The sequence below is a fragment of the Macrotis lagotis genome, chromosome 1 (genome assembly GCF_037893015.1).
Source record: "Macrotis lagotis isolate mMagLag1 chromosome 1, bilby.v1.9.chrom.fasta, whole genome shotgun sequence".
Classification (NCBI taxonomy): Eukaryota; Metazoa; Chordata; class Mammalia; order Peramelemorphia; family Peramelidae; genus Macrotis; species Macrotis lagotis.
In genome coordinates this window covers 848,061,730-848,088,290 of record NC_133658.1, presented here as the reverse complement: position 1 = coordinate 848,088,290, position 26,561 = coordinate 848,061,730, and the positions used below count along the sequence as shown (strand labels likewise).

Here is a 26,561-nt window from a genome sequence, read left to right as displayed (position 1 = left end):
AGCTGTGAAAATCCAGGGAGAAGGAAGTAGTTAATAACAGTGTTAAAAACTGCAAAGGTCAGAGAAGTATGAGGTCTCTGAAAAAGGTCACTAAATAGACAAGTAAGATAAAATACAGAATCAAATTTAAAAGAATGATCATAAAGTGAAATGAAGCCTGTTTGCCTTTGCCAGGAATTAGGGTCTCCTCACATGATATCTTGATCACTCCTGGTAGGTTGTAAAGGGAATATCTTAAGATTTAAGGTGTAGTAAATGGCTTTTGAGGTCCCTTTAAGACTGTGAGAATAATGTATTCTTTTGCTTAAACAGCATTTTAATACTGATATAAAATTCGGAGGCCAAGCCAGCCAGCCCTCCTCCAGGCTCAGGGTTCATTCCTTTCAGACTAGTACTCAGTACTTGTGTACTAGTTTACAAACATGTGAACACACTGCCCTCTGGAGGCAACAGTTCTTTCATTTGCATTTGTATTTGCACTAAGACACCTGCCAAATCTTGTACATAAGAGATACTACTGGGGCTCATTTTTGGATTTTCAAATAGGCATTTTTCATCATCATTCATTTATTCCCTGGTATATGAGAAGTAGTCCTCAAGCTTTCCTCCCTCTTCTTTACAAATAAATCATCAATTTAAGGAAATAAATTTTTAAAAAAGCAACCATATTTGTTGCCATCTATATACATTCCATTTTATTTAACAATGAACAAGAAAAAAAATCATTTGGCACAAGAACACCAATTTATTTTTTTAAACACAAACACAAAATAACCCTGCAGGCCAAAAAATAAAATTACATTACAAAACTGAAACAATCAACATTTTTATCGAAACACCAGGCTACAACACCCCTTCTTCAATAGTTTAGAAAGTACCATGTATTGCTGGACATATATCCAAATTCAAATTTAGTAAAATACCATTTGAAACATTACAAGTCTAACAATATAGAAACAAAATTACATCATTAGTCAAATGAACAAATGCAAACATTTTACAATGAAGTTTTAGCCATCAGACATAGAAAGATCATGAAAATGTCAATAGCAAGGGATAAGAAAATCTTTAAGTGATAACAAGATCTTTCCTTAAATTTCACAAGGGAAAAAACCTTGTAGTTGAAACAGTATTGATACAATGCCCTTGGATCCTACTTTCTTAAAATGAAAGTAGAGTTACTGCCTTGCTATTGAGCAAGAAAATCCTAGAGAACATTCACAAAGGTAGCTGTGGAAGGAGCAGAGAGAAGAGTAACTTGTCAAACAGCATCTGAACAAGGGCACCTTTCCCAAAGGAAGGGAATAAGGCAAGGTAGATCAGCCTGATGTCTGTGCCTAGAATGTGATCAGAGGATACAAATTGTGCAAAACCTGTCTGCCTGTAAATCACAACCTTTGGGAGAAGCTACAGACACAGTATTTATTACCATGTAGTAGGAGTAAGAATAAATATGTTTTGCCGGCCCAGACACCTGGCTGGGACAAGCCAGACAGTCCATTCTAGAGATTGTTCAGAGTTAAGCTCTTTACCAAAAAGATTCTAATTGGTTTTGCAATGGGGTTGCCACTGCTCTTTGTAAATGTCCTTGTGCCTCATCCCCGAATTAACTTGGCTACATTTCAATCTTTCCCACACCATAGAATAGCTAAATAAACCTAATAGGCTTTATTTAAAAACAAAAAGACCCCAAACGTCCTATAAACTACTGCTACAGAATGCACATCTCCCATTGATTGACACATGCATAATGATTCAGTTTATTCCAGGGGTTGTATAGTCAAAACTGTCAAAACTGCAAATTAACTCTACTTTGTGACCTGCTTATATTAGTATTGCTGCAATTCTGATTTCGCAGTGATTACTTCTTAAAGATATATATATATATATATATATATATATATATATATATATATATATGTATATATGTATATATTCCATGGCAATGTTTTCCCCCCAATAATTATAGTTATTAATACACTCACATTTTGCTTTCCTCCAAAAGTGACAGCATTGCACTGTTAGAATAGGAATTATTCCTATAAATTTAGGCCCCATTTCCCCCACTCCCCCACCCCCAACCCTGGTTAAAGAAACCATTGTGTGCAGGGTGCAGGTCCACCTGAGCAAGCTGAGGTCCTTCCTAGAATCAATCCAGTCTGAAGTCACAACTTCACTTTACTCCATCTGTGACCCACAATGAGGACACCTTGTCAGAGACAAAGCAGGACCTTCTTGCCTGACAGCCACTCTCTAGTGACTTCACCTGGCCAGACAGACACCCAGTAGGTGACTCCCTCTGGTTCTCCTGATCCAAAGGGTCCATTTTCTCTTCCAGGTGCCTTGTGTCTCTTCCTCTGAAGCTGGAGGACAGAGTGGCTGATGGGTTTATTCTTTGTGCTCTCCCTGAACAAATGTGAATACAAGCAGCCATCCTGCTGAAGTGGCAGCCAGCCTCTCACCAACATGTCCTGATTTTTATTATCCAAGTGAGGTATTTTTTTTTAAATATGAAAAGCTTAGGAAAGAAACAGAAAAAAGAAATCTGTGCATTGTGCCTCAGGGGCAGAGCTCACTCTTCAGTCCCAATGACCAGAGAGTAAAACAAAGTCTCAAGGTTTACCATTCAACAGAAGTTATAGAGCTTCCTGTCGAGTAGCATCAGCACACCACTGGTGCTGCTGAAAAGAGACAGCAGAGAGAAATGTAAACTTGGATGTATTTACAAGCCTGCTTAAAAGACTGAAGAAAAACAGCATTGGATATTGCTGAAATTTTGAAAAGACTAGTTTAGTGTACATGGTTCAGAACTGCTACTGAGCTAAGAGCAGCTACCATTATGGGAGCCACTGAGATTCTGAGGATCAGGGTCCATCCACCATCAGGCAGACACAGGACCACAAGAGTTTACAGTGTAACTGATGCTTACTTCATCTTAATTCCCTTTGTTTTAATATGAAAGGAAGTCAGTCTCTACAATTAGTTAAATATAAAAGCTGGGAAAGAAAATACCAAGACTCTTATAACACATTTTAGCCTAAAAAACCAATTGTGGTAGGAGAAAAAAGTGAATGAGAACAATTTAGGCTGGCATACAGTAGCTATAATGTACAACTTTAAAAAACATGCACTGTATGTAACCCTGGGAGCATCCTAAATTGCCAAGGAGAAGTTGTTCAAAATGCTGGTACAGGTACACGTTTCTAAGTTGCTAGCACCACACAACATACTGTACAAATTGGCAAAGCTTTTCCTAAGGGGAACAATCACATTCTAGCTTATTTTGAGAAAATAAGGTAAGACAGAAAAAACACCAACAGTGAATACATACCAGATAAAAATAACCTTTAAAAGGGCATGAAAATGTGCCTTTTCTGTCTGTTTCTGAAAATGCCAGATTGTGAAGTCATAAGAAATATTAGATAAATTCATGCACAACCCTTGGCCAGAAAACTATATTTTGGGGGTAGGGATGGTGGTGGGAAGGGAAGCCTTTAAAAAAAGTTTATTGCCAAAGTTAACCTTCTACAAGAAAAGTTTAAAAATCATTTACATTTATCAAACCACACAGCAGCATAAAATGGGCACTTTGTAAAACTTGGAAAAATACCTACAAGTTAATTTAAATTTTTTTTTCCTTTTCTATTTTTTTTAAAGGACAAAACATGAGTACTTTTACTATCCCATGGCAGTGTTATCTGTAATTATCCCAGGCATCCTTCTCTGGTTCTATGACACATTCAAAGAAAGTTTACCCAATAAGACCTGCCTGATGAGTCTGCAGTCACAAATAGTGCAATCACTCTGCTGCTCGTGCCTGCACCAGCACATGTTTGCAGAGATCAAAAAGATAAAATTAGTGAAAATGACAAACTGCAATACCTTCCAAAATTAATGCTCCATAAAGGCATTTACAATAGTAAAGTAAAAAACCTCTGTTAAAAAGTCTATGGCCCCACACAATAGACAGCTACAGTGAAGTAAAAGGATGGGTGGTCTGGTCTGCCCCTCTCGGTCATGCACATCTGCTTGATGAAGACAAACAAAAAGAGTAATTTCATCTCATTAAACTGGAGGATTGAGGTGATAACCACAGCTAGTAAAATATTAAATGGAAAACCCATGTCAAGTTCTTTAAAAATTTCAGGATAATCAGTCTCTTTTATGCTTTGAGGTAAAAATTTAGTTCAATGCATCAGAAAAGACAGTCTACAAATTTCTCTTATTAAAAAAACCCAAACAACAAAACAAAAAAAAATGGCTCAGTTCTGTTGGTGTATCAGACACTGTGACTGTTCAGAACTGCTGGTAGAAGACTATCTGAAGTCAGCTTGGCCCTATCTAATAGAAGCAGTAAATTTTCAAAACATATCAAGACCACATAAGTAGACCACAAGGTGCGACAAATCCGCTCAGTCTTCACAAAGGCTCTCAGGCAAAATACATCGTGTGCTGGGTATCATGGTGGATCTGCACAGCCTTGGCCAGGGCCTGGGGATCCCGGCCATTGCTCTGTCCTGAGACATGGCTTCCCTCAGCACTGTGAAGAAAAAACAGTGAAGAACTAGGTGCAACCAACACATGCCATGAAGTTCCCCAAGCGGATGTCCCAACAATGAAGAGTCACTGCTAATGGATGGACAGATTTTTAGAGCTGACAGGATGTGTATGATTCAACAGAGGGTACTCTGCTTGGCTTGGATGAGGACTCCCTCCCACACAGTAGCACATAATGATAGAACTAAATCTACATGCAAAGATTAGGGGCTCAGGGTTGCTGGGAGTCAAATCTAAGTAGCAGTTTTTACACTAATATGGATAAAACTGGCTACACCCTTGGAGACTGATTAAAATACTTCTGAAAAACCAGACTATTTTTCTTACGTCCTCTGAGCAGTCTATTTCTACATTTCCCCCTTCTCCTACAATAGTTAAGATTTGCTGCTTCACAGACTGTCCAAGTATAATAGTACTCTGGTTTCAGGAATTAATTTTCTCTTGGTGTAAAGCAAAATTCTCAATGAGGTCATGTTATTTTACATAGTATTTGGGATTAAGAGCCTTAGAATGTTAAAAAAAAAAAAGCCTAGAACAATTACTTTTTGAGCAATGTGTACTTCCACAAAACCAAAAAGATAATTTATTACCTTAAAGTCTCTTACCTGTCATGATCCTTATCCACTAGGTGGTACCTTGCCCTAAATGCTACCAACCGGGCATAGTAGGCTGGGGCTGGAATGGAAACTGAGCGGGTACATCTTACATAGGTGTGACAGAGCTGGTAAGTCAGAAGCTGGAGTTCATCTGCAGTAAAGCAATTGTCATCCCACAAGACCTGATAATGGGATGGGCGGCTCGTTCCCTGAAGAGACAGAGATAAAGGAAGGGGAAACAAAGGGAGAGAGGGAGTGTGAGAGAGAAAGAGACAGAGGAGAGAAGTGTGTTTGTGTATGTCTTTGTTTTAAGATGAACTTGGAACTGAAATTGGCTGGGTTATCACTGGAGAGTTAAGAGCTGTTTAATTTTTTTCTTAAACTCAGAAATAATATTCTAAGATTCCAAAGCTCAGATGATAGCTTCAGGACAGTGATTCCCAAAATGATCACCAGGGGGTACTATGTCACTACTCAATAAGGATAGAATGTTTTCTCTCTGATCTTTTTAATTCCAACAAAATATGCCAAGTGACTTAGCATACTAAGTATACCTCCTACAGATGGAATAAATAGATCTTGTGTGTAAGTGTATAAATGCATCTTTTTAAAACAAATGCTGAATTTCAGAATCAGAAAGGACCTCAGAGGTCATTAAGTCTACTATGTAACTCAATAATTGGTGAGTTAGCCTTTTTCTAAGGATCTTTGGTGAAGGGAAGACTCCTTATGTCCTCACGCAGCCCATCTCACTTGTAGATATCAGTTAAGATGTTCTTCTTTACATCAAGCCCAAGTCTGTCTTTCTACAGCCTCCAATGTCCTTGGGGGCTAAGCAGATTAAGTCCAATTTCACCAAATCCACAGGACTTCCCTTTCAATATTTGAAGATAGCTATCATATGTTCCCCAAAGTCTTCTTCAGGCCTTTCTCTATCTTGATCACTATACTCTGGACTCACTAGCTTGTCAGTGTTCTTCCAAATACGAGGTGCTCAGAATTTAAGAAAATACTCCCAAGAGATGATGAAAAAGGGTAAAAACATCACTTGTACAAAAATATTCATAGCAGCCCTGTTTGTGGTGGCAAAGAATTGGAAATCAAGTAAATGTCCCTCAATCGGGGAATGGCTTAGCAAACTGTGGTATATGTATGTCATGGAACACTATTGTTCTGTTAGAAACCAGGAGGGACGGGAATTCAGGGAAGCCTGGAGGAATTTGCATGAACTGATGCTTAGTGAGATGAGCAAAACCAGAAAAACACTGTACACCCTAACAGCAACATGGGGTGATGATCAACCTTGATGGACTCGTTCATTCCACCAGTGCAACAATCAGGGACAATTTGGGGCTGTCTGCAACGGAGAATGCCATCTATGTCCAAAGAAACAACTGTGGAGTTTGAACAAAGTTCAAGGACTATTCCCTTTAGAAAAAAAAAGATATCTTATTGTCTGATCTTGCTATCTCTTATAGTTTATGTTTCTTCCTTAAGGATATGATTTTTCTCTCATCACACTCAATTTCGATCAACGTATACCATGGAAACAATGTAAAGACCGACAAATTGTCTTCTGTGGGGGGGGGGGGGTTGAAGAAAGTAAGATTAGGGGGAAAATTGTAAAACTCAAAATTAATAAAATCTTTAATTTAAAAAAAAAGAGGGGCAGCTAGGTGGCATAGTGGATAAAGCATTGGCCTTGGAGTCAGGAGTACCTGGGTTCAAATCCGGTCTCAGACACTTAATAATTACTTAGCTGTATGGCCTTGAGCAAGCCACTTAACCCCGTTTGCCTTACAAAAAAAATTTTTTTTAAAAAAGAACCAAAAACTTAAAAAAAAAAGAAAATACTGTCCCCTAAGAAAAAATCCAAAAAAAAAAAAATACTCTAGAGCTGACTGATAAGCTCCAGATCTGCAATAGTAGTAGATATGACATCTGTACAAATCTGTCCTCACTGTAGCCTAAAACCAAATTAGCTCTTTTGGCAATCAACTGAATCACACATAACTTGCAGTCCACTAAAGTCCTGAGATCTTTTCCAAACTGCTACCAAAGGTACACCTCCCCTATCTTGTACATTTGATTTTTTGGAACTAAGTGGAAAACTTTACATTAATATAGCAGCCGACTGTTCTAATTTGTGAAATCCTTTGATCCTTCTGAACCCAGACTTTGAATCCAATGCCTTAGCTAGTTTTCTAACTTCATATCATCTGTGACCTTGATAAGTGTGTTATCTATTGTCTTTATCCATAGCACCACTAAAAATATCAAATAGCAAAGGGTCAAGGACAGATTACTGGGGACATACTTTAGACATAGCACTTCAAAATGACAGTAAATTGTATTATTTTCTAACTCATATTTCTCTGTTTTTTAAAAAACTAAGACAGAAAAAAAATAAAAAAAACTAAGACAGAGGGGCGGCTAGGTGGCACAGTGAACAGAGCACCAGCCTTGGAGTCAGGAGTACCTGGGTTCAAATCTGACCTCAGATACTTAATAATTACCGAGCTATGTGGCCTTGGGCAAGCCACTTAACCCCATTGCCTTGAAAAATCTAAAAAAACAAAAAACAAAACTAAGACAGAAACTTTATCAAATGCTTTGTTAAAAATCTCAACAAACTATCTAGCATTCTGTATATACTAGTTCACTTATATTCTTATAAAAACTAGAACGTTAGTCTGATAAGACCTGTCTTTAAAAGAATTTTATTGATGCATTTGGTTTTTATATCATCTTTTCTCCAAGAATCCACTATCACAATAAAATTTAATTCTCTTATTAAAAAGAAAAACAGTAAAATAAAACAAAACAATATTGTAAGAAGCATTTGACATTATATAAATTATGCTTTAATAGTTTCCATACCTATCTGCTGAAATGATTAACGTATATTTTATTATCTTCCTACTCGAATTAATTCAGAAACAAACTGAGTAAACCATTAACATTTATTAAGAGACTACTATTTGCTAGGTGCTTATGCTAAAGCTAAGGATATAAATAGAGGCAAAAGACAGTCCCAGGCCTCAAGAAACATACAATCAAATGTAATTATAACTTGTTCAGAGTTTAGTTTCCCTTAAGTGATCTTTTAAAATATATTGTTGTAGTCAGTACGCTATTCTTTTTGCTACTGTTTATTTTAGTCTGTGAAACTTGATACAAGTTTTCCACATTTCTCTGAATTTGTCATATTCATTTATTTCTAAATGCATAATATTAAGTTTATATCTCACAGGTTATTCAGTTGATTCCTCAAATAATAAGTAGTCACTTTTTTAAAAATATCTATTGGGGCAGCTAGGTGGCGCATTGGATAAAGCACCTGCCCTGGAGTCAGGAGTACCTGAGTTCAAATCCGGTCTCAGACACTTAATAATTACCTAGCTGTGTGGCCTTGGACAAGCCACTTAACCCCACTGCCTTGCAAAAAAAAAAATCTTAAAAAAATATCTGATTATTACATGTGCTGCTATGAATATTTTGACATATATCCAACATTTGTTTCTATCCCTGATTCCCTTGGCATACATGCCTAAGTAGTGAATGCCCTAGTAGGGTTAAAGGATATTAAAAAATGTAATCACATTTTTTTGCATAATTCACACTGATATCCTAAATTGTTAGAACAATTCATAGCTTCATGAATGGTAATCAAGTTAAGTCTCCTGGTTTTTGCTGTCTCTACAAAGTTAACCTTTTAATTTTTGTCATGTTTGCCAATTTGGGACATCTCAGAGATGTTTTAATTTGTATTTCTATATTCATATGAAGCATGCTTTCATATGGTCATTTGTAGCCTGCAATTCTTCTTTTGAAAAGTGTTCATACTCTTTTGACTATTCATCTGAGGATGGATGAAGGCTGTAGGTCTGATATGGTTGTGTCAGTTTCTTACAAAACTCAGCCATCACATTAGTCAGTGCCATATGATGCAAATATTTTCCTCATTTTAACAGTTTCTCTTCTTATTCTATCATCATTGATTGTGTGGAAATCTTTAAAATTTATATACTTAAAACTTTTATTTTATCTTTTATGATCACTTTTGGCATAGTGTATAAGATATCAAAAAGTTGACTTGGGTTCAAGTTTTACTTCTGAATCATAATGACTGAATAATCATTTTGCCCAATTGCTATCTCCTATAATAATCACTCAATGCTTTTAAGACTTTTTACCCTAAACATAATTGTTTTAAGTAGTTTCTTTTTTTTTTTTTACTAGTTTCATGATGTAATCTTTTATATTCATTTAGAACTTATTGTGGCATATAGTACAAGCTATGGATCTGAGCCTAATTTCTGCCAGGCTGATTTCTAATTTTTCCAGCAGTTTTTGTCAAACAGAAACCTTCCATGGGTTTCTGTACTACGGTTTATCATACATCAGACTATCATACCATTTTTGTTTGCTTCTGACTTATTTGTTCCAATGATCCACTTTATTTTAATCAATACTAAACAGTTTTGATGGGGACCTGTGGTTTCATGTTGATGAGTATCATTTAAACTAGTAAACTCAGAGGTGCCTGAGAGACTGAGGGCTTGCCCAGGATTACAAGACCAAAATACGTCAGAGGCAGGACTAGAACTCAGGTCTTTTTGACTCAAATTTTGATGATTATTCTTTTTCTTTCAATGTTATTTCATTTTTTCAATTATATGCAGATAGTTTTCAACATTCATCTTTTTGGAAGCTTTTGAGTTCCATCCCTCCTTTACTTTCCCTTCTGACTCCCTATGATAGCAAGTAATGTAATATAGGTTATACATGTACAACCATGCTTAACATATTTCCATACTAGTCATGTTATGAAAGAAGATGATTATTTGTTATAATAAAATTTGAGGTTTGGTATTGGTATGTCCACTTTGCTTTCATCATTTCCCAGGAGAACCTACTAAAATTTCTTCTTCCAAATGAAGATTATATAGTTCTATACAGTATCCCAGTTGGTGTTTTGATTAGTATAGAACTAAATTTTCAGAATAATTTTATAATTTTAATTATAGATATAACCCAGGAAGACTTGGGTTCAAGGTCTACTCTGACTCATCCAAGCAGTGTGATGCTGGGCAAACTCAATCCTTCTGAATCTGAGGCAACTCTCTAAGACCATGGTCTACAGAAAGGGTATAGAGTAGGAGAAGATTTCCTTACAGGAATTCTCCCTGTCCCTGAATTCTGTGTGTGTTAGCAGGTTAACTCCTAAAAACTTTGTGCTATGACCAATTCTGGATGAAGCCTCTCCAAACTGAACTCCAGTCCTGGCATCACAAACTGCCTATTGGGTATGTCCCATGGGCATATCAAACTTGAAATGTCCAAAAAAGATCTTATTTTTTCCACTCAAGTTTGTCTCATTTCTAAACATCCCTATTTCCATAGAGAGAACTACCATCCTTCTAGTCTTCCAGGTTAAAAAAAGCTAGGAAATCATCCTAGAGTCTCTATTCTCTCTTCTCCATATACATCTACTCAATAGTTAAGTCTTATCAATTCTACTTCTCCAATCTGTTTCTATATCCACATTCAGACAACCCTGCTAGTTAGGGTCTCACTAAATCTCCCTCTCAGCCTTCAAACTTTGCTCCCCACTCATTCACTCTGTTTCAGCCACTCTGGTCTTGTTGCTGCTTCTCACATGTGATAAGCACAGGTTATTCCCCATGCCAGGAATGTACTTCTTAGACTCCTTAGCTTCCTTCAAAGCTTAGTTCAAATGGCACAGCTTACATAAGGGGCTCATCTCCTCAAATTACTCTCTTTTGTATATATAGTACTTATGTATATGTGGTCTCCCTTGATAAAAAAAAATAATCTCCATGAGAAGGGCAATTTCACTTTTGACTCTTTAACCCCAGTGTCTAACACATGAAATGTGTCTAGAACATAAATGTTGGTGGACTGATGGAATAACTGCTGGCTTCATTTTCTAGATATTTGTTACTTATCCTTTAGCAATACTTTCTTGAAATTTATCAGGCATTTGAGTCAAGTTGAGCAGTCTCTACTTTGTAGTTGGCAATTTTCTTTTATTAAAAAATCAGGAAAATTTTCCTGGCCTATATACCTCTCTTGTTTTCTATGTATTTTCAGGAATCAGGGATGACATTTTGGCAATCAAAAACAATTAAAATGAATAAAAAATAAATTAATTTACAAGTTTACTGAATTTATATTAACTTTTGACCATTTATTTTCTCAATCAATAGACAATGGTAGTAAAAAAAAAAAAAAAATATATATATATATATATATATATATTAGAAGCTGTTGAATTAGTAAGCACCTATCAAGTCATAAATCTTGACCCACTTCCAAATTACCTGAATTCCTGCATGGCTACAGAGGTAGAAGTCAAATTCAGATGGATGTGTGATAGTGCTGTCCACAGTAGTACCTGCTGGCACATTACCACTTTTCCCCACCTATTTAGAAAAGAAAACACACAGGCATACAAAAAGGTATGATGAGTCACATAAAGCAGAAATTCTAGCTTTATTTCTTTCTACATAATATTTTATAAACAGAATAAATGCTCAAATGAGGTACAGACAGCAGCTAGCCTCTAAATTTCTTCTGGTCCAATCACAGGCTTTCTTGAGAGAAACAAAATAAGGGACTACTCTCCCTCTCTCCTAGTGCTAGATCATGGTCATTTGGGGTACAAGTTGCACTATTTGTGAGGAAGATGAAAAAAATGCACTAGATTTAAAAAACAGAGAAGTTTCTCCTAAGTCAATTTAATTGCTTATTTAGAAAACAAAACCACAACTTCCAGCAAAAATACTAAGGCAGAAATACTCTAGTAAGTTAATCACAGAAAAAGTGATAGGAATCTATGCCTGTCATCCCAAGCTGGATGAGGCCCCAAGATAAGGAAGACCTGGAGGGCTGTAATGATCCTAGAAGCCTAGTGAAGAAAACAATGAATTCCATTGGAACCGACTAATTAATTCAGGTCTTCAAGCCTTATGAACAAGTAGATAACTAGTAGATAATTATTAAGAATTGGAGCAGCTACGGGGAACTGAAAAAAGCAATATAAGATCTAAATAAAAGCAAAAATCTGTTCAAGGAATTTCTACTGATAAAGTTTAAGAGACAACTACATGGATTCTGCAAGAATAGTTTCAACGTGAAGCAGAGGTTTGTGGACCTGGGGCCCCAACAGAAACACATATGTCATTCCATACTGGATACGGTTACTTATCCAGTAAGGTTGTTAGGTTGTTTCTTTAATAACTAAAGGAGTAAAAAGAATCAGTTCTGCTTTTGAATAAGGTTGTAAAGTAAGTAAGCATGAACTAACAAGGATGGACCAGGACAGAAAGGACTGAACTACAGGAGAAGCCACTTTACTTGGGGAAGGAGTAAGGGAAGGCCTGAAAGAGACAATCAAGCTGTAAGCATGGTCAAGCAAACTGAGGAACATAAAAGATTTACATCTAATAACTTACCTCCACCTGTTTACATTGGAAGTGGGGGCAGAGAAGGAGACCACAGGAGAAAGGAAAGGGGAAAGGCCATGAATCCTAGAAGTGAGGCCTCAGAAATAGTCCTCCCTTACTTCCCACCCTCAACCCACCCAAAAGACAGCAGCAGAAGTTCTCTGACTAGAACTTAAAAGCATTCTGTGTGAAGGTTTTGTTTTGTCTCAGTGCTACCCAATGTTGGTGTCTACAAAACATTTTACCCAGAATACCTCTATAAATCTCATCTTCTATTGTCCCAATACAAAACCCCAACCTTGTGACCTGGACCAATCAAAATGTGAGATGAACTAAGTAGATATTTCAAGTTATTTACTTATTCTGCTTGGGCAACAAAAAGTTAGGTTTAGATTCTCAAAAATTTTATGGATTCACATGCCCAATACCCTTGCATTCACTAATCTACCTGGAATAGATCAACAAGGAAAATAAAATTCCAAGGGTAACAAGAGTTAAATGTAATTTTGCTAAATAACACTCCTATTACAACACACCACCCAATTTTTCCTGTGATTCCTTACCCTTTCTGTTTTGTCTGCACAGAAGAGTCGAGTGTGATGCCTTTTCTGCACAACAATGTAAGTTATACCCGGGCGGTAATCTTCTTCTAAGCTAATACATGCCTTCCGAATTGCTATTAATTCCGGCCAAGCTACCTAGAAGTTAGAAAGTTAGCTATATTTAGATGAGAATCTTCTTTTCTTTGTTTAGATGGGATTTAAATGGGGACCAAATTTCGCATTTTCTGGGAATAAGGGAAAGAGAGAAGAGATGATAGTCAGGGAAAAGCATCAGAATTCTCTCCCATAATGGGCCACCTTCCAAACTCTAATAATAAAAGTTGAAGGACACCTGCTTCATTTGTCCCTCGGAGACCCCTCCACGATAATAGATAATGCGAGTGGGCTTGAAACGTGTTGATTTGTAGAACTGGATCAGAAGTTCTCGAACCATATTAGTCAAATCTTGGATCACCTCCTGGCTGTAGAGAAGCTCCTGGGAGGTCTCCTGGCGAGAAGTCTGTACTCGCACTGTAGCACAGTATCGGCTAGGGTGTCCATCCATACTACCAACCACTGCAGCAATAGAGGGCTTCTTCCCATCTCCAGCAGGAGGGTGAGTAACATCTGCTCCCAGAAAAATGACAGGCTGCTGGAACACTGAGGGCCTATTGAAATTTAAAGAGATATTTCATTCATTCACATATGAAAGATAAAGATTGTACTTAGCAAGTTATTGAAGCAACTGAATCACTGTTAATTTATAGATAGTAAAGTGTGGACCACTGCTTTCTGAATTTGATATGGATATCCCAAGGCTCTACTGAGTATCTATACAACATAGTCTGTAACTAGAATATAATATTCTTTTAAGAGCAGGGAGAGAAAGTACACTTTAGGTATATCACCCATTCTGAAACCAAATAGTCTACATGACCAGGAAAGATTTTCCTAAGAAATTTTCTCTAATCATTTAGAGCCAGATTTTTATTTTTCATTTTATTTAAGGCAATGGGTTTAAGTGACATGCCCAAGGTCACACAGTTAGGCAATTATTAAGTGTCCAGGGCTGGTACTCTATCTACTGTGCCACCCAGCTACCCTTTAGATTCAGATTTTTATGACTGATGTCAAAGAACCAAGATTTGATGGGTATCCTATAGACGGAGCACTGAACTGGAGTCAAGAGGTTTTTGTTTATGAATTCTTCCTAAATAGTGAGATTCAGGAAGAGTAATTTATTATTTTTATTTTTTTTTAGTTTTTGCAAGGCAAAGAAATTAAGTGGCTTGCCCAAGGCCACACAGCTAGGTAAATATTAAGTGTCTGAGGCCAGATTTGAACTCAGGTACTCCTGACTCCAGGGCCGGTGCTCTATTCACTGTGCCACCTAGCCTCCCCAAGAGTCATTTATTTTTGTTGTGCTCATTTCTCGTTCTTTAGGCAAATCTAGTAAAGAGATAACAAAACCTTTTTAATACAAGGCAAACTTCAAGAGTAAGAATCTAATTAAAGTTTACTGGACTGAAATAAAGATGAGTAAGACTGAGTACCTGTTCTCAAGAAATTAATGATCTAAGATGAGTGGCATACATACACATGTGAGAGAACATGTATAAGGAAAATACACAGAAATTTAAGTAAGTTCAAAGGAGAGGAAGGATATATAGGAGGAAGGATAAAGGAAAGAATCAGAGAAGTTTATGATAAGGTAGCATTTGAGGGTGTGTATGTGTGGGAGGGAAGGGGAGGGAGGAAGATAGGAGGTTGGAGAGTATTTCAAGCATGGGAAGGAATGATACAAGCAAAAGTCTGAAATGGAGGAAATCATGGGAATATTCAAGAAATGGCTAGTTGCCTATATTCTACGGTTCAGAGTACCAAATTAGTACAAATAAAAATATAACTTTTTATAAGTTCTTAGATTCTCTATTAGTGGGTTTTTAGGCTACTTGTATATAATTTCCACATACAGAATTGTTAAAGCATTGCAAATTCCTCATCTTATCTGTTCAGATACCCAAATTTTATTTTTATAGGATGAAAATCTGCATAGCCTTAGAATATAAAAAGCTGACATTTATACAATGCTTAAGCTTTAAAAAATCATTTTTCTCTGTTGATGAGAACCACTACTTTGTTAAATAGATGCTTTAAGCATCATTATCCCTATTTTACAGTTAAACATTTACATTAAAACACAGAAGGGTTAGGTATTTTGTTCATATTACATAAATGTCAGACGAGGGATTCTAATTTGAGTATTTCAGAACGTCAATTCTACCTCATATTCTCCTTGATCATACTGTCTTTGTGTCATCAATATGGTTAGAAGGATCATTCATCTAAAAAAGATGCCAGGCCATTTGGGGAGGTAAAGCAGCCATCAAGGATGGAGGTGGGGAGAGATACAATGATTAACTTCAAGCATATGAAAGTCTCTATTACATGAAAGAGCAATAGCTGAGAGTTTTAGAGATCCAGTTTTAGCTAATATATTAAAGGAAGAACTTCCTAATAATCAGAACTGTTAACAAGTATATTAATAAGCTTTATTAGGAAGCAGGGAGGATGCTTTTTCCTCTCAAGGAAAGGTTGGATAATTAATCCAAGGGGGATCTTCTAGACAAGACAGTCCAAGAATGTATGAGATATTTACTCCATGGCAGTAACTGTTCTAGGCACAGGGATATAAATACAGGCAAGACAGTTCAAAGCTTTCAGGAATAAATGTTGGAATGGATGACAACAAATTAAGGAGAGCTGGGAAGTCAGTATGTGGTAGGGACCATGGTGTAGAAATGCCCAGAAGTGCTATGGATCCTGGAGCCAGAATACTTAAGGATCAAGCTAGACCAACAGAGCACAGGGTGATTATGGGGAAAAGAAGGCTCAGGATGCTGATGCAAAGAGAACATCCTCGTGGAGGTAAAGACTGGAAGAGAAAACTTCTCAAGTAACTTCTGATGCAGATTCTGTGACCTGTGCAGTCTCATACATGCTGAAAAATACAGGATTCTGCCATAGAGTCCTGGATAAAAGCTATCCTCTTCAGCCCTATGTAGTGTTCGACTTTGATTGTCCTGGGATCTCTCAACAGTGCAGTGTGTAGCCCAGCCAGATCTGCCTGTCCTAGGCAACATTTGTTCACATTCTCCCATAATTCTAACAAAAGGATTTCCCTCACATGCTACGGGAAAAAACGGTACTTCCAGTGTCTTTACCATTATAGATAATATCAGCAGAAACACTGGAAGGCTTGCAAAATGCTTTACACATTTGAATATCACCACCTTTGTATATTGTCTGCTATGGACCTTATTTCGCAGATGACAAAACTTCCTCAAGATCACATAGCTAACAGTACTGTGAGGTGGACTTTGAACTTAGGTTTCCCTGATCCCCAACCCAGCATCCTGTTCACTGCATCATACTGCCTTTTATGAAGTATGGGCTGACCATGTATGACCCTTCCTTTTTACTATATGACTGGCCACATCTCCCTTCATAAAATTTATCTGAAGATTTTCCTTTAAGCTGATTCTCCTGCACAATTGTTCATTTTTTATTTTTTTTTTTTAGGTTTTTGCAAGGCAAATGGGGTTAAGTGGCTTGCCCAAGGCCACACAGCTAGGTAATTATTAAGTGTCTGAGACCGGATTTGAACCCAGGTACTCCTGACTCCAGGGTCAGTGCTTTATCCACTACGCCACCTAGCTGCCCCTCAATTGTTCATTTCTAATGTGTTGCAGCCTCTACACGCCTGCCATATATCTCTAAGTGATTTTTAACTTCAATTCTTTAGAGACTGTGATTTGCTCCATGTCAGACAATACCACTAGAAGAATAAAAGCATTAAAAATATGGTACTTTGTTTCAGGGAGAAGCCTAGAATCACTAGAATACCCTTGCAACTTTACAAAGGCAATCCAGTGCATTCTGTTCTTGTTCAATTATAGGCCCAATTCATTGTTCAACCACCAACTGCTCAAGAGAGTCGAAGGACAAGTGTTGCGAGTTGATCATTCTGCCTCCAAGTGAATATGAGAGTTAAAATGAGAGACATTTTTCATTCACTTGGTTGCTCCTGTGTGGGGAGTTGAGCCTTTCTTTTTCAAATGATTAAAGAACTCATTTGGAAATCTCTGCAAAGTCAGGGGTTTTGATGAAATCTTTAAAATATCAGCTGTAAACAAAAGCATGTGTAAAACCTTGCCATCAATATGGAATATTTCATTTGGAGTCTGTGTTGGACATCCTCCATGATTCCATGATATTAGCAAACAGTTATCTCCACCAAGGAGACATCTTTCTGCTTTTATGCCTTCATGAATGATCAGAGGGTTGAGAAAAAAAAATCCTTCAAAACATCTGATTTGATTCTAATATATGAATGGGGGAATGTTTGCTTGAGGAAAGACTTTAAGGCAGAACTTTGCTCTACTGAATCAAATGCATTTTTATGCTTAACAAATGTTCTGCACCTTTCAGGAAATTGGGTGAATGTAAAGATAGAGGATGCTATAGAATATTGACTACGGTAGCCTGCCTAGTCCCTTCTTATACTTTTTTTTTTTTTTTTAGTTTTTGCAAGGCAGTGGGGTTAAGTGGCTTGCCCAAGGCCACACAGCTAGGTAATTATTAAGTGTCTGAGGCCGGATTTGAACTCAGGTACTCCTGACTCCAAGGCCAGTGCTCTATCCACTGCACCACCTAGCCACCCCTCCCTTATACTCTTAACATATAAGTTATTCCTATAACATTTTGTCTAAGTGGGAAAGTAGATTCATAGGGCAGAAGATAATGATATTCTTTTGGTTGCCTTTCTTTGCTAACTTTAAAATACCCCCCCCATATTTGTAGTATCACCTTTCTCTTTCAGATACCTTGAGAATCAATCCCTCAAAGACTCCTCTGGTAACTTGTTTTGGTTTAGTTGTTCTTCCCACTTTTGCTTCCTTCAATGCCATTTCTACTTCCTCTTCCAATACAACTGGGACTGTGATGTGAAAATGTGATGGCTCCACTGTCATCAATGCTGAAAAAGAGTTTGTTGTAAAAATCTTTACGACTCTTTTGTTTAATCTTCTCATCTGTTTGCTGTCCTCTCAATTTAATCTTCAAAAGCCACTGGGATATTTTTCCTTGGGTCTCTTTTCCAACCTTAAGCTTGGTTTACCCTGTCCATTGCTTCTTGTTGCTTCATGATGGAATACTAACCATAACCTTTTGATTTCTCCATCAGATTTTTTTTAATTCGATTTTTAAATTTTGACTTAGAAACCAAAATAGAGCCTTTCCACACAGTGATAATACAAATTGTAACTCCTCAATTCATACCATCTGCTTTTTCAAAAAGTTCTACACATTTTCAAAATTATCCTCCTTGTCTGAACTTCTTTCTGAACTGCTTTCCATTCTCTTCTGTGTATATTTTAAAAATATTATAATAATATTATAATATAATATATAATATAATAATAATATAAAAATATTATTTTGGGCATCACTATAGCTCCCTTTACCCTCCAATCAAGTTAAAGAAAGGAAAAAAAAAATAAAAAACCTCTGCAAATACTTAAGCCCAGTCGAGCAAAATGAATCCATATCCTGGTCCTGTCCATAAATGTGCATCTTTCTACCTCATGTGTCTCACCTCTCTTACAGAGGTTTTTGTCATGCTCCTTCATAGGTCCTCTGGAAACATGTGACAATCATTGCTTTGATCAGAATTTTTACATCTTTCAAAGTTCCTTTTCTTAATAGGGTTGCTGTCCTTGTATAAATGGCTCTGCTTCCAATCACTGCATTCTGTCATTCTCCCTAGGATTCTCTGAAATTTTTTTTAAAAATCATTTTTATGGCACATTAATATTCCCTATTATTACAAGACCACAATTTCTTTAATCATTCCTCAAATTGGCCAAGAGGCAATTTAAAGCATCTCCCTCTCATTCTAGTTCTCTGCTCCTCATCCCTTTCAGAATCAGTAAAACTGTTTGGTTTTTTTTTGCTTGTGACTGTTTTCCTTTTTTACCTCTGCTCCAATAGTCATTTAATTCCCTGATGAGCCTGATGTATTTCAATCTTTTGTTTGTTTTAGAGAAGAGGGTCAACTTATGCATGCTACTTCTCTCATTTCCTATTTTTAACACTCTTCTTACACACCTTTCATGAGAAATAGCAAGTTCAATCTTACTCCTCTTCCTTTTGATACTAGTATGTTCTCTTTTACTCTCCTTCCTTCTTTCTCCTCTTAAAACTTCCAGAACAGAATCAGCCCACGCCTTAAGTCTTCTATTCTTGTTTGACTTCCTCAACACACTTTGAAGAGTATACATCTGTTTTTCTTTCCATATTTTAATGTTGGTTTTATATCATTAAACAGTTACTTCAAGGTATTCCAATAAATTTACATTTCTAGGTTTCTCTGGACTTGTATTTATAGTTTAAAAGCCATTCTCAATTCTGTTGTTGTTGTTGTTTTATCAGAAATGCTTTAGTCTTCTGTCCCATTAATGGTCCCATTTTCCAGTAGGATAATATTCAGTATTGCACGGCAAGTTATTCTGGGCTGTGAGTCTATATATTTCATCTTTTGGACTATTGTATTCCAGGTCCTACTCTGGTGTTTATCAGAAGCTAGCAAGTCTTGATCCTGTCTGAATTTCTTGTTACTTGAAGTCCTTTGTGGATGCATTGGTAAACTCTGGATTTTTGGCATTTGTTATTTTTTTATTTTGGGATTCTTTTCAGAATGTGATTTGAGGACTCTATCTTCACTTTGTCATCTGGTTCTAGTAGATCTGGCCAAATTTTCATTTTTGCTTTCTTGAAATATGGAGTCCAGGTTTTTAAAATGTTTTACAGAGTCCAATGATTCTTAATGTTCTCTTTTTGGTCCATTGTTTTTGAAAAGACACGTTACATTTTCTTCTTCATCTTTTTTTTTCAGTTGCAAGGCAATTGGGATTAAGTGACTTTTCAGGGTCACACAGCTAATAAATGTCAACTGCCGGGGTCGACTTTGAATTCAGATCCTCCTGATTTCCAGAGCCAATGCTCTATCCAGTGCACCACCTAGTGGTCCCTTCTATATATTTTTTTAATCTTTTGATTTCAATTAATGATTCCACTGTCTTGCAGTCATTAATTTCTATTTGGTTTATTCTAGTTATTCCCTTTTTTGGATAAGGTTAACATTTTCTTCTAAGCTACTTATTCTGTTTACAATTCTTTAAAGAACTTTTATTTTGATTTCAATCTCTTACCCTATTCATGTAGAATTCATGCATTCTTTTTGTAAAATTCACATTTTTTCTTTTAGTGGTCACATGTAGTTGTTACACAATTAGATTTGCAAAAATTTTTGATTTATTCACCCCACCATCTTTAGTTCCTGAAACTCTGATTTGTTTCAGGGACAAGTTTTTAATCCCACTGAAGCTGTTTGCTTCTGCCCTAGATCTTTGAGGCTCCGGGCTCTTGCTGCCCTTGTCATCTTTGATCAAGCTAGAAGGTATCGGTACTGGCTTTGCTGGGTGTCAGGGGAAAAGGGACCTTACCTTTTGCTTGTAGGCTGTTCCCTGATTTCGTGTGCAGTTTTTTTTTATGCTTTTGCAAGGCAAATGAGGTTAAGTGGCTTGCCCAAGGCCACACAGCTAGGTAATTATTAGGTGTCTGAGACCGGATTTGAACCCAGGTACTCCTGACTCCAGGGCCAGTGCTTTATCCACTGTGCCACCTAGCCACCCCTCACGTGCAGTTCTAAGCTGGAAGATATCACAGTGCAATTTCTTACTGGGCTGCTTGAACATTATTCAATCTTGTATAAATTTTCAGGGTTTTGCTAAAGGTAGGTATAAGGGAATTGAGTAGCTAACTTGACCGGAAGTTACTCCTCCATGAGATTTTGACGATGAATTTATATTACAAAGTGGAATTGACCTTGTCAGTCAAATTTCTTGGCTGGTATTGAGATAAAGGACTTGATTCTTTAGAAGATTGTTCTAAATATTTATATTCATTCCTCTATTTTGGGGTTGGAAAAACTTCCTTAAATTGGTCAAAATGGAATTACATTACATTTAATTTTTTTTTCATTTTTACTCTTTTTTCTGGTTTTGACCTTTGTATTTGTAATTGAGGTAGGATTGGAGCAAATCTATGTAGCTTGAATGGAGATGCATTTCCAAGGTCTCATGGGATTTGCATATAAGCAGTGACTGGCAGCAAAAGAGTTCTTTGTAACTTTGTAAGAGTCATCTTTGGAGATGATTGCCTGAAGGAGTATGAACAGAAAGTATTCAATAGAATAGCCCTCCAGAAGACAGAGACCTTAAAGGACTTACTTACTTGGGAAGTGTAGAGCTGAGTTAAGGTTAAACTGTTCAGTAGTGCTACAATGTAATTAATATTTTGAGTATCAACCTCCTAGGAGAGTATAATAGGGACTATGAATCATTTACTATATTTAAGTTGGTCAATGTGCACTTTAGGAAAGTTTTATATTTTAAGAATTTTTTTGTGGAGAGGAAAATAGTTATCTTATTCTTTATCTATCATACACATGCAAAACCTATCTTTTTGGGGAAGATGTCAGACTTGTGTTATAGCCTAAATTTTAGGTAATTCCTTCCCCCTATCCTCTCACCATTACTCTGGGTTGGGGGGATATATAAAGTGCTAGAGATAAGAAAATATCTGACCTTTAAAGACCATTCTTGTTTAGGACTGAATCCAGTCCCCACTCTAGTCCAGAACTAGGAGCCCTTGGTGGGAAAAGGTAACTTAGTCCCCCTGGTCAGCGGATTTATTGCCATACATTCACAAGACAAGTGGTCTGATAGCATACAGATGGCTGATTTTGGAATGACTCCAACAAGTTAAGTTTACTTGTAAAAAATAAGATTAATTTCATTTTTTACTATGTTATTTGGTATCTCTCAGCTCTAATTCATCTCAACTCCTTTCTTGGAGAAACTATGAATGATATAAGTGTGAGGTTTAGTGTGTAGCCTTTGGGATCTCTCCTTTCTGATCTCTGGATCAGATTTTCCTATATATGTATTTTGTTGGTTTCTTTGCATTGGTAGTAATTAGCAAAGTATAAAACAATTAATTTAATATACACTTTAATTAATAAAAGTTTTTAATCAAGTTTTTTATAACATTTCTTTACTCCTCTCCTCTCAAAAGACACTTGGTCCACTAAGTGATTTATGTTCCATCATTTCAAAAGAGTCCTTACTGTAGTTAGATCTTTTAAAAATTTCTCTATGTGATTTGTTATCCCACACACCATAGCAGCTTCTTCAAATTTTTCATACCTCTTTAAGCCTCTTACCTTATCCTCTATCCTCACTCTCTAAGCTTTAGACCTTAGCTCAAATTTATCAAAAAATCAGGCCATTTGTCAAGAGCTCCCTCTTTAATTCCTCATCTCACATGATTCAGACATCTTCCAATCAATAAACATTTATCAAATGCCTATCAACCACTAACTCTAACCCTATATTCTTTCATTACTATCTTTCATGAAGAGGTGGTCCTCCTCTTTGCCCAAGCAAACTCCTCTTATCATGTGCCCTTAAAAATGCCATCCATATCCAGAGAAAAAAGTTAGGGTGTCTAAATATAGACCAAATAAATTATTTTCACTTTTTTGAAATTGATTTTTTTCTTTCTCATGTTGTTTTCCCTTTTGTTCTGATTCTTCTTTCACAGTATGACTAACATGAAAATGTGTTAAACATGATAGTACATATAAAGCCCATATCAGATTACTCTGTCATGGGGAGGGGAGAAAGGAGGAAGGGAGAAAAATGTGGAACTCAAACTCTCACCAAAAAAATCAATGTTTAAAACTGTCTTTACATGTAATTGGAAAAAAATTAAATTAAAAAAATCCCAAAACCATGTGTCGTTAATTCCATTTAGTAGACTTAGACTATCTCTCATTAATTTCATAATCATCAATCTCTTTCTACTAATTCCATTCCTTCTGCCTACAAATAAGTCCATGTCCTTCTTATCCTTAAAAAAACACTTTGCCTGATTCAGCCACCCCTTCTAGCTATTTGATGCTTCTCCCTTTCAATGACTAAACTCCCTGAGAAAGGGGTCTACATTAGAGGTCTCCACTTCTCTCACTCTTCTAAAACCTATGCAATCTGGCTTCTGACACCTCATTCAACTGAAACTAACTTTACTTAAATTATCAATGATGTTTTAATCACCTTTTCTCAACTTTTATCTTTTATGACCTTTCTGCAACCTCAGACTGTTAATCACTCATTTTTTCAAGTTACTCTCTTTTCGCTTTCCTGGATCTACTACCTGTCTGACCACTCCATACAAGTGTCTGTTACTATTTCTTCATCAAAATGTCACATTAATGCTTGCTCCTAAGATCTGTCTTGGGCTCTTTTTTCTTCTCTTTCTACCAGAAATCCTTAACTAGGGGACAGTGAAATTAAAAAAAAAAATTATAACAACCAATATTTCAGAATAATTGGTTTCCTTTATAATCCTATATATTTTATTTTATGCATTTAAAAAATATTCTGAGAATGAGTTCATAGGTTTCAAATTGCCAAAAGAGGTCCATGATACAAAAAAAGGTTAAAGATTCCTGTTCTGTGCTCTCTTACTTGGTGATCTCTTCAGATCCAATGATTTTAATTGTTAACTCTATGCAGATAATTCCCTGATCTACATATCTAGATCTAGTCTTTCTCCTGAGCTGAGTTTTTCTCTTACAATCAAGCAGCCTTGCAACTTCTTGTCTTTGATTCCCCTCTCTCACTCATCCCAAATATCCAATCTGTTGTCAAATTTTGTTATTTCTAACTATATAGCAACTCTCCTGGACATTCCCTTCTCTCTACTCATACAGCTACTTCCTAAGTTCAGGCACTAATCTCCTCCAACTTGGGTTATTACTAGCTTTCTAAATTGGCTGTCTCCTTCCATTCTACTCAGTTATCAAGGGTTTTCCTCAAGTTAACGTTTAAGTCTCAGTGACTTTATCAGTCCTGGAGGTTAACAGAAAATCCTATTTGGCATTTTAAGTCTTTTATGATCAATATTCTTATATTTTACTCCTCTCCCCCATCCAGAGATCCAGTTATATCAGCCTACTTGTTTGTTCTTCCATCTTCCATTTTGTATCTTGGTACAGGCTGTCCCTCAAGTCTCTGGAATGCTCTCCCTCCTCAACTTTACCTTCTAACTTCCCTGGCTTTCCCCCAGGACTCAGCTCAACTCCCAATTTCAGAAACCTTCTCCCAGTCTCCTTTGTTGCTTGTGTGTTCCTTCTGAGAGTTATCTTCCATTGTATGTGTGTGTATTTGTATTATATATACGAAGCTGTCTTCCCCCATTAGAATCTAACTTTGAGGCAGTGACAGTGTTTTTTGCCTTTCTTTGTATCTACAATGACTAGTACAGGGTTTAGGTGGATAGTAAACACTTAATAAATGTATACTAGTTTGATAAACTAAAATTATTTTCCTATTGCTAGTTTTCTAAATGCTTATCCTGAGTTCAACAATAAGATGCTTGAATATCATAAAGAATGATGTTTTTAGTTGCATCAGGATGCCCAACATAATTAACCCAGTCAACTCCTTTACTTTTCTCTTCAAGGAAAGTCTATGCACCAAACCTTCTTCATTCCATTTACCCAACCACGGTTTGGTTTATATTAAGAATGTCAAGACAAAAACAATTCAGTTCCTTCAGTATAACCCTTGCTTATTTATTACAGGGTCATGGATCTTACATTTTTAGTATCAAAATTTAATTTCCTGTTTGAATGTATCTCCTGCCCATCACTGCGGAGGGGGAAGACGTAGGGCCGGCTGGCATCACTCTATCATCTGCATCATACTGCAGATCCTGTCAGTGCTTGCATTCTACTGGTACAGGTTTTAAGAAAACACTGTGTCACATCTTGTCATCAAGATGAAGCACTTTACTTCATAAGCAGACAACATTCACCCCAACCTAACCTACTGAAAGTCAGCACCTGAAAAAAATCAAGACACTATCCCAAGATCCTCTTCTTATTGCTTCAGGAAGGAACCTTATATGAGGGTCATAGAAGTCTAGTGTGAAAATAGGGGCCTAAGAGCAGTTTGGAAAGGGGTTTTCACTATGCTCACTGTTTCCCATGTTACAAACATGGGGATTCTGAAACTAATAAAAGTGTGAAATACTAACTTCTGGCCTGGGGTTTCATAATAGTCGAGGTCTTTTAAACAACTGCTAGCTACCACCTTTAATTTGTAGAGCATTTTTGAATTTTCCATTATAATTTAAGCAGGGCAGGTATCATAGATGGGAGAATAATAGAGGTTCAATAAACCGATTAAAACAACACTGCAATTATCGGCAGAACTGATTCACCTAATGACTAGTTTGTTTTTCTATATATACTATGCTATTTTTTCTCATTTTTGAATTATTAGTAGGTTCAATAATTTCTGATAAGAAATTCAAGTTTTAAACGTGGTATCATGAAAGAAAGTATAATATAGAGTCTGAGGACTTGAGTTCAAATTGTCCTTTATAATCTCTGCAACTTTATTTGTTAAATGATCTCTAAGGTTTCTTCCAACTCAAAGTCTATAATCTAAGGTTCAAAATAAGTCTTACCTTTGATGCGGCACAAGGACATTGTTAATTCCACCAAGCTTCGCATTTATCTTCAGGCAGAGATTAGAGAGAGTTTGGGGTGAAGTCTTTACTACATTTTTCACCTGAACACACTGAGTGGCCATTCCTAAGAGAGTATCACCAACACGTTTCACTTCAGCTAAAATAAATAAATAAAATAAATTAGGTGGTACTCCTAATTTAATAATTATTTATTATGCATCTATTATGTATATACTCCTGTGTCACAAGATGAGAGATACAAAGATTAAATAGGATACAGGTCTTGTGCTAATCAAATTTACAATATAGTAAACATATATAAACTATATAGTAAACAAATATATATGTACACACACACACACACACGCACGCACGCAGTACCACCACCACCTTTAAAAACTTCCAAAAATATTGAGGACTGAGAAACGAAAAAAATCCTTTTCTGGGTAGGGAATCAAAGAAGACTCCATGATGAGGGACTATTTGAGCTGGATTTTAAAGGATAGGTTCCTTTCTGGAACTTCCACATGAGCAAGTATCCAAATCTGTCATATTCACTTCTAATCTGGATAAACCCCTGACATCTTGGAGTTTTCCATTGCTATCCCAGTGGAACTTCTCATTACCTCTGACATCTCACCCCTCATTCCCTTCTCCTTTATACTGGTGATTGTTTTTCTCATATATTCCCAATGTTCAGCACAATGCTTGACACACAATAAGCAGTTAAG

The 26,561-nt window shown here is 36.5% G+C and overlaps 1 protein-coding gene across 2 annotated transcripts in view; it reads right to left on the bottom strand.

Moving 5' to 3' along the window:
• Positions 1–642: 642 nt before the first annotated feature.
• AGO4 (argonaute RISC component 4) overlaps positions 643–26,561 on the bottom strand; it is a 45,627-nt gene continuing 19,708 nt past the window's right edge. For both annotated transcript variants that reach the window (XM_074217522.1, XM_074217523.1), the window contains 6 exons: positions 25,828–25,987; positions 13,520–13,835; positions 13,189–13,323; positions 11,501–11,602; positions 5,163–5,362; positions 643–4,540 (listed from right to left, as the gene is read on the bottom strand). In XM_074217522.1, coding sequence (XP_074073623.1) covers positions 4,432–4,540; positions 5,163–5,362; positions 11,501–11,602; positions 13,189–13,323; positions 13,520–13,835; positions 25,828–25,987 — 1,022 coding nt within the window. In that variant the 3' untranslated portion in view covers positions 643–4,431. The remainder of the gene's footprint in view (positions 4,541–5,162; positions 5,363–11,500; positions 11,603–13,188; positions 13,324–13,519; positions 13,836–25,827; positions 25,988–26,561) is intronic.